Source organism: Cynara cardunculus, assembly GCF_001531365.2.
Source record: "Cynara cardunculus var. scolymus isolate 2C chromosome LG 5, CcrdV1, whole genome shotgun sequence".
NCBI lineage: Eukaryota > Viridiplantae > Streptophyta > Magnoliopsida > Asterales > Asteraceae > Cynara > Cynara cardunculus.
This window is the reverse complement of record NC_037532.1, coordinates 1424726-1438608: the sequence shown is the minus strand read 5'-3', so window position 1 is coordinate 1438608 and position 13883 is coordinate 1424726. Positions and strand designations below refer to the sequence as shown.

General features: G+C 34.7%; 1 protein-coding gene across 6 annotated transcripts; it reads right to left on the bottom strand.

The window, feature by feature from the left end:
* Positions 1-1275: 1275 nt before the first annotated feature.
* On the bottom strand, positions 1276-10692 carry LOC112512714 (protein TIFY 4B-like). Of its 6 annotated transcripts, none has more exons than XM_025118822.1 (9): positions 10433-10692; positions 10194-10339; positions 9866-9987; positions 6636-6726; positions 6430-6568; positions 5089-5154; positions 4142-4202; positions 3834-4054; positions 1276-1518 (listed from the first exon to the last, which is right to left on the bottom strand). In XM_025118822.1, exons 1-8 carry the CDS (start codon positions 10560-10562, stop codon positions 3889-3891), a joined length of 921 nt encoding a protein of 306 aa, XP_024974590.1. In that variant the 5' UTR covers positions 10563-10692; the 3' UTR covers positions 1276-1518; positions 3834-3888. The 6 variants fall into 6 exon arrangements, with proteins under 6 accessions (XP_024974590.1, XP_024974591.1, XP_024974592.1 ...); XM_025118823.1 differs by having other exon boundaries at positions 4142-4196; XM_025118824.1 differs by having other exon boundaries at positions 6430-6550.
* Positions 10693-13883: the final 3191 nt, after the last annotated feature.

The window sequence follows — 13883 nt, the reverse complement described above, 5'->3', positions numbered from 1 at the left end:
TATAGTTTTTTTATAAACATAATAATTATCATAAATATATTTTAGATTTTTATATTTAAAATAAGATACATATCTAGTATTTGGTTATATTTATTTGTGGTTAGTTACACGAATTCAAACATGAAACTTTAATAAGTTGTACATATACACAATTTACTTGTAATCTTGAATTTTAAGTAATATGCATCAATAAACAGTAGTTAATGCATAAAAAATAGTTTTTAAATTTTTTTGTCAAATACTTTGTAATACAATATAAATAATTTAATTATTTAAAAAAATAATTCAAATTTAATCTAAGTTTTGAATGTTGGTGTCGAGTTTCATGTTCATGTTTCAAATTCAAACTCTGCCTCCCACAAAGACTCCGCTTGTTAAGGCATGACCCAAGGACCAACCAGTCCACGTGGCATCTCAATTTCAACCAATTCATATATTTAAATTACTTAATAGCGGTTTACTCTGATCGCTTGCTAAACGTTTACTGGTAAGATTCAATATTATCACTTTACCTTATTAGATAAGATTTTAGGGGCCGTTTACTAAACGCTTGCTTGACAAGTGCTTACTGGATAAATTTCTTCATCGAATGAACATGACAAGGGTCAAAAATCTTACCGTGTAAGAGCGATGAGAAAGATGTAGAGTCTTATCCGGTAAATTGTTGCATTCAATACGTTTTGATGTACTAAAATCTTACGTATCAAAGTAAATTATAGTGTTGACTCATATAAGTAAGCACTTATCGGGTAAACCAAACAACCTCAAAGTCAAATTCATTTGATAGATTCCAATTCCTACCAACCAAAGGCGTGGTCAAATTCTATTTCATTTCTTCAAAGTCAAATTCATTGATAGATTCCAATTTCATCAAAATCCATTATGTAAACCAAACAACCTTAAGAGAATTTTCTAGAACTTAATATTAAGAAGAGATAAATTATTTTTTAACTCTTTATTATTTTATATAAAGTTTAACAACTTAATAAATTTAATACTACTCACAACTTAACCATCCAGTAATGACTTAAAAATATAGAAAAGAAACCTATTCAGTAAGTTTCTAGCAGAAGCTTTATACAGAAAGCCAAGTTTTCTTCAAACTTACTCCTCCCAATTAAAAAACACTTTCCATCCATTAAAAAACCCTCCCAAACAAAAAGTTCTCCAATCTATGCAAACGGATTTAATCCACACCTTCCATACATGACTTAATGGAAAACCAGTGAAAAAGGAAGTTAAATTGGAGCCAATAGAGGGTATAAAACATGAAATGCTGTAAAGAATAAAGATATTTACCTTTTGCTTCACAACTCTGAAATGCCTTAAAACAACCACCACCAACCAACATTTTTACAAAACCATTGCCATACACAAACCCTAACATTTTCAAAACCATCAAACTCCACTCTCTACTTAACTGCCTACCATTTCTTAACTCCAATATATTTACCTTTTAATCCACTTTCTGCCATCCTTTCGTCATCTTTAAAGGTCTCGGCTTCACTCAATCCTTACCTATACAAATGTCGTCATAGATATTCATGATGAATATTATATCGATAATGAAAATGCATTGATATTCATGATGAATGTAATATTGGTAATGAAAATGCATTGATATTCATGATGAATAATAGTGGGAGCTACTTGTTCGCTTTATCTACACCTGGACTAACGATTTTAGAATGCACCTAATGGAGCAGGTATTCGGGCATCCACCCTTATAAGACAACCTTTGTTCCCCGCCCCAATCGATATGGGATCTTACAATTTATATGGAATGATTGAAAAAATCTATTTGAAGATGCATATGTGAACCTATATGAATAATATGTAACGTCAGTTCACATATGCATCTTCAAATAGATTTTCTCAATGATCAACGTATGAAGCTTTCCTTCTTACCTTCTCATGATATTTACCCTTCTTATTTGAATTGGCCCCATGAATAATACTCATTCATCATGAATAATTCATGAAATAATTGGTTCTTATGTTCTCAAAATAAGTACGGTTCTCATTACCCCAACAATGGCGTTTATAATTGGTAACCTAGGGAGTTCACCTATATTTATCTTTGTTTTGGCTTGCACCCTTCTATAAACTAGTTTGGCATAGAACTTAAGTGGTTGCAGTTCAACAATATGGTAATTATAAGATCAGATATCTTTTATCAAAGGAAGCTTACGAGGTCTTGCCCAGCAATAAGTTTCAAATGGAAGTTCAATGACATTCTTTTTCTTCTATATAAGGGGCGCCGTAGGGGTAAAGAGGATTAATCATAGAAGTCGTACCAACGAAAGGATGTTTATCATGGATTAAGAACAGACGTCCCGGTGTCAAATTTTCAGAATTCTTCCATAGGAGGGTGATTAATGGTTGGTATTATGGGAAGAGAGGAAGATCTACAGACATTCTGCACTAGTTTAGAAAAGAAATACCCCTTCCGTCCCAAAATAAGTGTCCATGTTTCTATTTTCTCCTAAACAAGTGTCCACTTTCCAATTCTACCCTTAATTATGAGATGAAGAAATTCATTACTCCCTCTATTATTAAGGGTATAATTGTCATTTACTCAACTAAAAGTGTAATAATTACACATTTCTAGAATTGTGTGCCTTTTTTTCATTGTGGACATTTATTCTGGGACGGAGTATGATAATAGACCTGGGAGATACGTGAGGGGTTCTCAAGAACGTTGCCAGTAATATATCCAACTGATTGGCAACATGTGCAATATTGACACAGAAAGAAGTGGCATGGCGTATGCTATTATAAAGATAGGATCATATTTACAATTGAAGCAGGGAAGGTTGGATATTAAGTTTCGAGATGTGAAGAAAGAAATACATTGCGTTCTCGAATTTGGGAAGAAAGAAAGGGGCCGAAAAGGAAAATAAAGGAAATAAAGAAAGTTTTTTTTGGTGCTCCTGGAATGGGAAGAGAACGGAAAGAATGAGAAGCAAACAATTTTTCATGTTCTTGAATCGGAGAGAAAGGAAAGGAAAGATGACATTTTTACAAATATACCCTTTATATTTGTTGTGATGGTGTTAAATTGATAGGTAGGTTTGTAATTTTACTGTCCAAGGGTTATTATTTCTTCCATTCCCCTTCTTCCCACATTTGGGAGAAAACATATCATTTATTTTCCCTCCTAAATTATTTTGAGGACATGGGTTTTTTTTGTTTTCCCCTCCTCCTTTCCTTCTTAAAAAGGGTTTCGAGAACAACAATGATCCAATCATATAACCAGAGCCTTAGGTTAGACTAAGGGGCCGTTTACCAAACTCTTACCGGGTAAGCGCTAAGCGTAGATCACTTACCTTGCCTGGTGAGCATACAAAGAACCGAGAATCTTACCTGCTAAGAGGCATAGTAAGGACCAAGAATTATACCCAGTAAGTGAGGGAGAAGATTCATACCCAACTAACGTTTACACTTACAGGGTAAGAGATGCCTACCAATAATCCATTTTGATGACCAAAAATGTTACCCGATGAGGTTAGTTAGGGTGCTGACTCTTACCGGTGAGCGCTTACCCAGGTAAGCATTTGGTAAATGGCCCCTAAGAATTGATTACTCGTAACTACCTTTTCAAAACTTATCTTGTATGCATTTCTCTCTTTCGCACACTTTTCGTAAGCCGCGGGTTTTCACGGAAACAACGCTCTACTCTTGAGGTAGAGGTCAGGTTTACGTGCATTTTACCTCTCCCAAACCCCACCTCATGGTGGGATATACCAGGCTTATTTGATTTGGTTTATGTAAATTTTCTCAGTGGAATTTATAATGCAATAAAGGGATGCACAAAAAGATAGCGATGTTACCTTTTGTCAGCAAGGATGGCAGAGAGACTTGTACTCTTCAATACATCACTCAAATTTAGCTAAACCGGTTAGGGGTGTTAGGTGGTCTAACTGGAGGTGGAGAGCAAGTGGCACTCCTACTCGACTGCTCATGTAGGTTATGGTTCCCGATCTGATGGTTTAAGTACACATCAATGGTGGTAGCACATGCTGGAGCTCCTGCTTTTCTCTTGCTCTTAAACCTTCACCTAACAGGAACGTTAGAAGCAGGAAAAGAAAGCAAACAAAATGATGACTAAATCTAATTTCGCATGTAAAGTTGAAGATACCTATCTTTCCGCTTCTCCAGATATCTCTGAACTGACGCTTTTCTGCTTGCCGAACCTTCAACTTTGAAATATAAGTGGAGAACAAGAGAAATTTATTAAAGGGAGAACACAATCCTAATCAAATCATGCAAAAATCTTAGAGTTTTCACAATATACCCATCATATTTTTGGCTCCACAATGTTGTCTTTAAAAAAAGTATCTGTCAAGTTTTCTATTTAGCCACAATATCATTGACCATCATAACAAGAATTCCTAATTGCTTCTCTTTAACGAAGATTTGTTGCCGGGAAGATGATAGAATCATACCAAATAGCCCGATGGTACCCAATAACCCAACCTTCGTGGAGGTCAAGGGTTCAAGCCTCACCAAAGGTGAGGAGTGTGTGTAAGTTTTGCCAAATATAAATATTATATACTTAAAAAGAATCATATTCACATAGGAAGATAAGAGATGGACTACATTTTCCCATTTACTTCTATAGGCAAAGCACGACACAGGAGATTGCTGATTGAGAAGGATATGATCATATGAACACTTGCGATTAGCAATAAATAACTTACCAAAGGGTCCTTGACCCAAAGGTGCCCGGATTACCAGTAAATCCCAACCTCCTTGGAGGTCAAGGGTTCGAACCTCACCAAAGGTGAGATCTGTGTGTGAGTATTTGCCCATACACACACACACACACTTTAAAAAAAGAATTTGGCAAACGTAGTCAACAGAGTAAAGAACAAATCCCACATTTTGGTAGAAGAGCCAATTGAGTTAGCCTCTCAGTTAACATATCAAGAAACCAACCAACAAGGTTAGGATCAAACTATGAAAAGGAAAAACACATAAATGCTACAGATTTGCAAATCCGATTTCCCCCCAAATTGCAATATGTTACGATTCTGATGCACAAAGGGCAAAGAAAGAAATCTGATAAAAGATTTGCATATTTACCGGAGTTCTCTTCACGCAACATGTTGCTTTCTTCTTTGTGCAGTCGATAGTTGTCTGCCAATCTCACTGTAGAGTATATATATTACATCAGTACAGAGTATTCCACACTGATCAATCTCTGTACAATCCATTTAGAATGCCCCAAAACAATTCACCAAAACTCAGAGTGACTACTCAGTCAAATAAGCTATATGCCAAAGTGAAATTATGGGATAATGGTCTTGGGTACCATAAGAGAATTAGAACGTCTTAAGAGAATTAGAACATCTCAAATAAGTCGTATAAGGGTTCAAATTTCAATTACACCTACTTATTCCATTTCAAACACCTTTTCTGGCCAAAAAGCACCGGCTGGCCAGTAAACCCCCCTGCAAAAAAACCTATTTTTCCCCAGATAAATGTAGATTAACCATTTTCCCTCAATGACCATGATACCCAATTTGATGTGAGTACAAGGAATAATGCACGAGGTACAACCCACCCATAAACACTTCTATTCAATTACTTAAAACAGCATTTCATTATTAATCAGTTTCTAATTAAGAAATAAATTATGTTAAAACTGACCAACAATACAGCCTCTAAGCACCCTGTTAAACCCACCAACATGATCATATCTCCGAACTGGCAAAATTTTCTCTAAGTATTTTTTAAATAAACAAGCAATTGTTTTGAATACGGAAATCCTTAGAAGTTAACTTATCCCTTCACTCAAATTGTATGGACCAAATTGCTCCATATCAGTACCTGGATTTGGCCTAATTTCTTTTCCTTTGGTAATCAGTCAAACATCTTGAATTTTTTTCAATATGAGGTTTGGATTTAATTTCATTGTTAGAAGCTAGAGGAGGGAAGGGGGTGGAGTATACCTTAGGCATTCTCTCTATTCAACTCAAAGTCAAAAAATTAATTATTTAAGTATCAAAGGGAGATGTTGTCAATTTACCTAGAGTTTTTTTTGTGGGGGGGGGGGGGGGTCATAAGTTACAAACCGGATTATTTGGCCAAAAACAAGGTCTTTTCAAACAGAGCTGGAGTAGACTGCCCTAAATGAGATTGTTATCTCCACTATGGCTTATCTGAGCTTAGTAACACTTCTTTGGCCTCCAAGACAATCATCCCTTTTGTTAAAGTCTTATTCTTTCAGTATTATTAGTAATAAGTTCACACATTCTGCAATTGAAATATTGCATACACTTGGTGGTAAATTGACTAGCATGAAGTGAGTTACAGAAGTTCATGGGGAATGAGTCGATCCCTAGAAAAATTCAAGATTCAAGGTTTCAGAATTTAAAAGCATGACACATTAAAAGTGAGAGATCAACACAACACCAATGGTACCTGTTTGCAAGATCGGCGAAAGCATGGCAGAGAAATCTGTGCCTACATTGATACCTGGAGCTTGCAATATGTTTCCATCAAATGGAGCTTCCTGAGGAAATTGGAGCGGGCTTGCAGCAAGCTGCAATAGTGCCCGTGCCTAAAAATGCTCAGTTAGTGACATCAGTGTGTTAGAAGCTGAAGTTGGAATAAAATATGTTGTATACCTTATCAGCTGGTACATCATCATAGACATTCACCTTGCCACTATAAAATATCGTCATCTGTCCTTTTGCCTCTTCTGTCACACCGCCAATCCTAGAGCATTCAGGTAAAAGTTAGTCTTCAAGACAGAGCAAAAGAAAACAAGCTTTCTGACAAACATCGAACTCTCTTCTCAGACCGTCACAAGATTCTGAACCCCCAAGTCCATCAAATTTCAGTATGAACTCCACTTAAATACTCTAGTGAGAAATTAGTCCCACAAGAAAGAAAATTTTGACAGCCTTGGTAATCTAGAATTCACATTAATATTGAAGTCTTAGTTTGACCATTGTTTTTCCCTTTACATTAATTAAGTATCCATCAATCCTGCATATATCCARCATATGAGTAATGGTAAATGGATGCTGCAATTCATAATTATTAGGTCCTGTATTTTTATGTGCATCTGTTCAATCCTCTATATCATGTATAACATATTATTTTCTTCATCTAGCATTATGTGTTTGATGCACACGATGTTCTTAGGCTTTTTAAGTTACATACTTCATACATTGTAAATGACAACTGAACTGAATCTACACCATACACATGCATAAGGAAGTTGATCCATGGCCATCATTGACAATAATGTATTTAGTAAACTATTTATCCAAAAGCATACCATTGGAATACCAATTTAACAGGCACAATTAGTTTCACCACCGATTACAAGCCTACAAATACTTGTAGAGGAAATTACCGATTATAAGCATTGAACTATCAGATAGAAGTGTCAGGTGTAATGAATGGAAATGACTACATAACATTGGTAGCAGATCAGCCATGTACACACAAAACTTAACATATATTTCAATTAGGTAGAAATAGATTCAAAATCTATAGTCCATAAGCAATCACTTCTGATGGATTTTCCCTTGTGACTATATTCAGAAGTAATCATTTCTGATAACTGTTTCTAAATAATTTTTGCACATTTTGACTAAGATACGATTGAAATCTGAAATGAAAAACGAGGAACCAACTATAGCAACCAAATTTGAAACTTGGGTAAAATTTGCAGTTAATGTTATAAATCTTGCAAATCTCTTAATTCAGTAAGCCACCGGATGAAGGTATGAAGTCAACATTTTTCATTCATTATTCATTTGTAATTAGTTATAATGTTTAGTGCTCCACTGAGTGAGCCTATCGACCTAAACGTTCAGATGCAATATCAATCTAAAAGAGTAAGATCCGACTAGAAACTTGATGTAAATCAATTTCTCATTTTTTTAACTGTACACTAAATTGGTAGGGTTTAGAAAGCTTGCCTTGTTTGGTTTGTAAGTAATACATACATTACATAAATACAGGGCGTGTTGATAGGGTTGATAAAGATTAGACTACCTGTTAAGAGACTCCGAACTTGTTCAAACTTCAAACATGCCCTGTTTATCTCACAGGTCAATCTTAAGTGAAGATTTATAAAAGCCAAGTTTGAGCAGTTGGTTGGAAACTAGTATTAATGGATTTTCAAAAAATGCTGATGTCTGAGGAACTTTATCCTTGCCAAAGTCATGGATATGACAAATAGAAAAAGGAAATGCTAAAAATATTTAGGCCAAATCAATACTAATGGCAAAACTGAAAATAAGTAACTATCTATTCCGATAATACCATATACAAGATCCCATTTCAATCCCCTGAGTTGTACAGTTTGGGGGCTTTGAGTCTTGAGATATATGACAAGATCTAGTATACCCTACTGCACACAGGACTCAGAAGAGTGCTCAAGAACTGCTGAATTGCTAGTCCAACGGATAACTGTTCTCTAAGTGAGGTGGAAGGATTWCAAATTTTCAAGACATTCGGGAATAAGGAGTGAGGTCATGCATAGGATAACTCTTTGCGGATGAAAAGACCACAATTGATAAAAACAATTTTAGTTTTATAGCACGTTTTCCAACATGGTCTAACAGCTCATGAAATTTGTCAAATCCATGCAAACTACAAAACGACCTCCCCATATAAGAAGATGCCTAATAAATACTTATGTCCTACTTTACTACCATATATAAAACATATCCATGCACTAATTACAAGGGTATACTACCTATGAAGCTTACCATGAAATGCTGGAAGTCCGAAAGTAAAAGCAAAGCCTAAGACTAGAGACTGGTGTCCCAAAAAGTCTGTAAAATTCATAGGGATATCGACCACAAACTATCTTAATTAACCAGATAGTTGAATCGAAAGGGCATATGAAAATTGGAGGTGCAGATGGGATTCATCAATATACAGTGGGTATAATCGGGTACCAAAAACAGTTTTGGAAATAAATAGAGAGAACAAAGGTTTGTGCATAACATATAAAGAAATGAGTAAATAATGTATATGGAATTGGAAACATAACTTGCAAGCCATCATCTTGACATTTTGTCAATGATGTCAAGGATTTACGTTGAGCCCTTTACCTCCGTTATGAACGGCACCATAATGAACTAATGAAGTGCCATTACCATGTCAACTGATGAGACTTGCATGTCAATGCTAAGCTGGTATTGTAGAGGGGCACCATAAATATGAGGCTTATCTATTAAGTCCTAAATAACCCATTAGTTATAAAGTTGTAGAGCATAACTTAAAAATGTAAGAAGTGGCTGAACAGTTCTAGCCAACCTAATCTCAACTAGTTTGAGATAAAAGAGTTGAGGCAAAAGTACTTGCAGGAACCATATATGTTCATGTTTAAGGTCAGGTAAAAGCTTGTAGTATGAAGCTTCGTTTTTTCATCACCTACAAGAAGCTAAATGAAAGGCAGTGAATACCCTAAGCAAAAAGTTAAAAGCCACATTCCTGCAGTCTCTTAAAGATGATAAAGGAGATAAGACATTGAATAAACTCAAATGATTCACTATCTAGAAGACCTTTCCATCATTGATTAGCGTTGATGAATAGGTATAAAAGGATGCAAGTTTTACCAATGTACATGTACCAATCCATACCCCAAGTTTGTAATAGACCCAAATTCACATATGCATCATCAACCAAAATGCAATATGCATGAAAGGAGCCAATACAGATCATACAAGCAACTCATTTCCAAGGAGGTCATAATGTTGAGCTTAAGCCAACTCCATTTATAAAGACAATGAACAAAAGAGAAAAAGCCTTCGTTCTCAAATTAGGCACAATTCATGAAAAATCTATAATCATTACAGTTTATAGTGAATAAAATGAATTGAGAAGTTACCCAGTAGGAGCAGAATCATTATCACCCACAAAATCAGACTTCTCCATATCATTGCGATGACCAGGTACTGATTCTTCCGCTGAAAGAGAGATCTCCGTATCCGCACTTGTTCCTTTCTGGACCTACATTTGATAGTTTTAAATAATTAATCAAAGTTAGCAGATAATACAGTAAAGTAATCGCGGATCAAATAGTAATATAATATACAAAAGCATAAAAGATAAGCATGACAGTAACTTTGTTAACAATATTATATTAGMATTCACTATTGTTTTTATTTTTAAAATTAGGGAAACGAGTGGAGATAATGATTTCAAGTGAAACGTACACGAGTGGTTGGGGCTTGTTGTTGCCGGGAAGTAATGTAGGGCCTCCGGCCACCGTCTTCAGAATCAGGTACCGGTTCAAGTAACGCCTTGAGCATAATTACTTGCTGGATCGCCTGCGATTTGTTCCACGACGGCCGTCTCATCCCTGTACGGTCATCGTCAAAATAAATCCAAACTTAATCGCGAAAATCAAAACCACCTTCAAACACACGAAAACAACAACCGTCTCGATGTAAACCTTTTTGTTTGAGATATCGCCGGCAGTCTTCTCTGGTGAGCTGAGAAATGTCGTCTTCAGTGAGCTGATGAAGTGGTTTGTCAAGCGGTGACATGGCGGAGGCGGAATACGGTGGCTCCTCCGTTGACATGGTTGGATTTTCACCAAAAACAAGTCCAATAGATCAAACAAACACTCTCAATTTGATGAATTTTGCCCCAATTCCATGATTTTATGTATGAGAATTTGGGGGAAAATGAGTGTGTGTGTCGTTTGAGTGTAGGACAATTTAGCCGCCGCGTCGGCTTTTAAGGGCTTTTTTTTAAGCTCGTCATCCAATGGGGAGGCCGCAACTTGCCACCCCATAATGCCACGTATGCCATTTTACCTTCGATTTTAGTTTTTTATTTTAATTTCGTAAAACCCAGTAAACCTATCGAATTGTTGGAATTTGGTTAAATGAGTTTATTGGCGGTTGTTGAATGATTTGATGTAAAATGATTAAGTGATTAAAATAATTAAAAGATTTTATGATATAGCGTAAAATGAAATATAATTCTTTAATAAGTGTTTACAATAGAATTAGGGTGCTGAATGGTTAAGGGAGACCCGTAATACAAAATCATTCAATTAGATACTACCTCTTAATGAAGATATTAAGAGATAAACAAACAACCCCTAAGTATTTATTGATTTTATTATTTTATTGGATTAATATAACAAGTACTCAAAAAGAAGAAACTTACTCAATAAGAGGAAAAACAAATTTTGCATGGTAAAGCGTTTATCGGACCATAAACGCTTACCATCAATCCATTTTGACAGCCGACTCTTGTTGCAAAGTGTTTGATAAACGACCTATAAGTTTTCGTAAAATATGTTTTTTTTTTCATTGACAAATAATATACATGTAATTCACTTTATGATTCAGTTCGATTTGAATCTTTGATTTAAAAATGAAATAAAAAAACCCAGAAATATATAATTTGTTTTTGTTTTGAATCCATACTGAAATGGTTTGACCAAAACCAGGTTCAAAGTTGTGATATCGAATTTGGTCCTGTTTAAATTTTTCGAGCTGTAACCAGATCCTAACATTCCCTGTAAATATGAAACTATGGGCTTCAATATGAGTATGCATTTATGACGTGTGTTTTTCCTTTTAAAGTACACGCTTGTCATAATTTATAGAATAAGAATAGCAGCGAAAACTGACGAGTGAGTTTTATCTGTAGAGTTTATAAATGAAAATGTTGCATATAGTTTATGTCATTTTAAAGTACAGTTAATTGAATGGTTTACTATGATAAGTTATTGCATGCTGATAAATATATTAGATTTTTATGTTCCTTTTAAGTTTAAAGTTGTGAGCTGKCCACCATCATTTTAAGTTGTTTTGGAGGTTACGTTACGAATGGTATCAGAGCCGATTCTTATACAATCAGAATGATGAGGCAAACCTTATCAAGCAAGATGAGCCCCTGAAAAGGGCGTTTGTAATACCCCCAAGTAAATCTTACATCGCCAATGAGTAAGGTTGTTTTGGGCTCTAGTGCCTTACATTTAGCATGATTCCATTTTTTTTAGTTCGATTTTGCTTAAATAAATGATATCATAACGAACAGTGAACTGATATTTTACTCAGTTATGGTTTTTTACAATGTAGTCATATAATATATATATATATATATATATATATATATATAAGCACACACACATACACATGTGTGAGAGAGAGAGACACACACACACAGGGAGAGAGTGAATGAATCAATTTGGTATTTCTATTCATAAGAGGTCAAACTAAAATACCTGTTAAAATATACACGAGTAAAACAATTGAAAAACCATCGTATTCATATTCAAACAGAGTTGGATCATTGTTACAGTAGTATGTATTATAACTACATCTAAAATACTGGTTGTTTACGAAATTTGTGAAACAAACAAAAGAATGTTTACAGGTTAGTGTAACCCGACCTATTTCAACCAGCATTAAAATGTTTACTAAATATAAAACTTTGCATGTGCTAATGGGGCGGGGATTCCCCACTTTGGCGGGGTAACAAGACGAGGACATGGTTGATTTTATACCTAAAGTGGCGCTAGAGCGGTTGGAATGATACTATATTCCGTCATATAATCATTATTACTACGCAAATATTGTATAAGAAAGTACATGAATATTTAATGCACTGTTGTATACAAAAAATACAGCTTTTATCAACAAGTAAAACCTGAGCCTTCGTTGTTGCCAAATAATCGAAATTGAATGAAAAACGCAACAAAATTTTTAAACGGAGTAAGAGTGCATGTCGATATATAATTAAAGGACCGTTTTTGTAAATTTGCTTGTATACATACTTTTGTTTTGATTCATATTGGTATTAAAGAAAATTGCAAAATCAGTCCCTGAACTATTTCTAAAATTGCATGGATGGGTATACTATCATTAGATTGCAAGATCCAAACCTAGACCATCTAAAATATCATGAATCTAACATGTCTTTTTAACATGGTTAGATGAAGGGTAAATTGGTAATTTCAAGACATAGAACCAAAAAGCATCTCGTAAAATTACGAGCATGTATCATTTTGTTGTTGTCGTTGTTGCAACAACCCTCTTAACTCGACCTCTTTTTTGAAGCATAAAATATTTATATACGATAAATGTAACAAATAAACTCACACATCTTCCTCACATTTGGTGAGGTTTGAACCCATAAACTCCTAGGAGGCCAAGGACTAGGATACTGCTAAGGCAAATACTCTTTGGTTTAGCTCGACCTCTTTCCAACTCATATTGGATTAAAGTTCTCCATATTGCATTTATGACAAAATCAACGATAGCTCTAACAAATCTGGTCTATGAGCATTAAAACTGTTTATATCTCATTTAACAAATCCTAGCTATTGATGTTTAAATTCAAATACTGAACTTGAGCATTTTTTATGTTCTGGGAATATATATTTCAATTTAATGCTAATAAACAGATACGTGTAATTCATAATTGAGTTCTACAATTCATGCTACAGTCTTACAAGTCTAAATGATACATAAAAGTCGCATGGGCCCTGTATAATTGGTAATCCTCAGATGAAACCATTAAGGTATGAAAAAAATATCCACCAATGAATGATTACGAATCATGTGAAGCTTTTTCATAAATTACAAATCAACATGTTATGTCAACGTCATATATTTTTTTGCTCCAATATTTTTTGAATGCAACGCATCTTATACGAGTTTCCTTTGACAACCCATTTTAAACTTCCGCATCATTTATYTGATTTGTCAGTGTAAATCTACTGACCCACATGATGTCAACTAATATTTTATGAACCGTATCTGGTTGTGTGTTTTCAAAGTGATAAATATCATATTCAATGATCAAAATCATATATCTGGCTACAATAAAGTCATTGGAGTTAAAAGAAGTCATGCATATATATATATATATATATATATATA

Coding starts and splice junctions, on each gene's coding strand:
- LOC112512714 (XM_025118822.1), bottom strand. CDS start 10,562: ATGTCAACGGAGGAGCCACCGTATTCCGCCTCCGCCATGTCACCGCTT. Junction 6,727..9,865: donor AATGATTCTGCTCCTACTGG/GTAACTTCTCAA, acceptor TGAATGCTCTAG/GATTGGCGGTGTGACAGAAG. Junction 6,569..6,635: donor ATGATGTACCAGCTGATAAG/GTATACAACATA, acceptor GAGCATTTTTAG/GCACGGGCACTATTGCAGCT.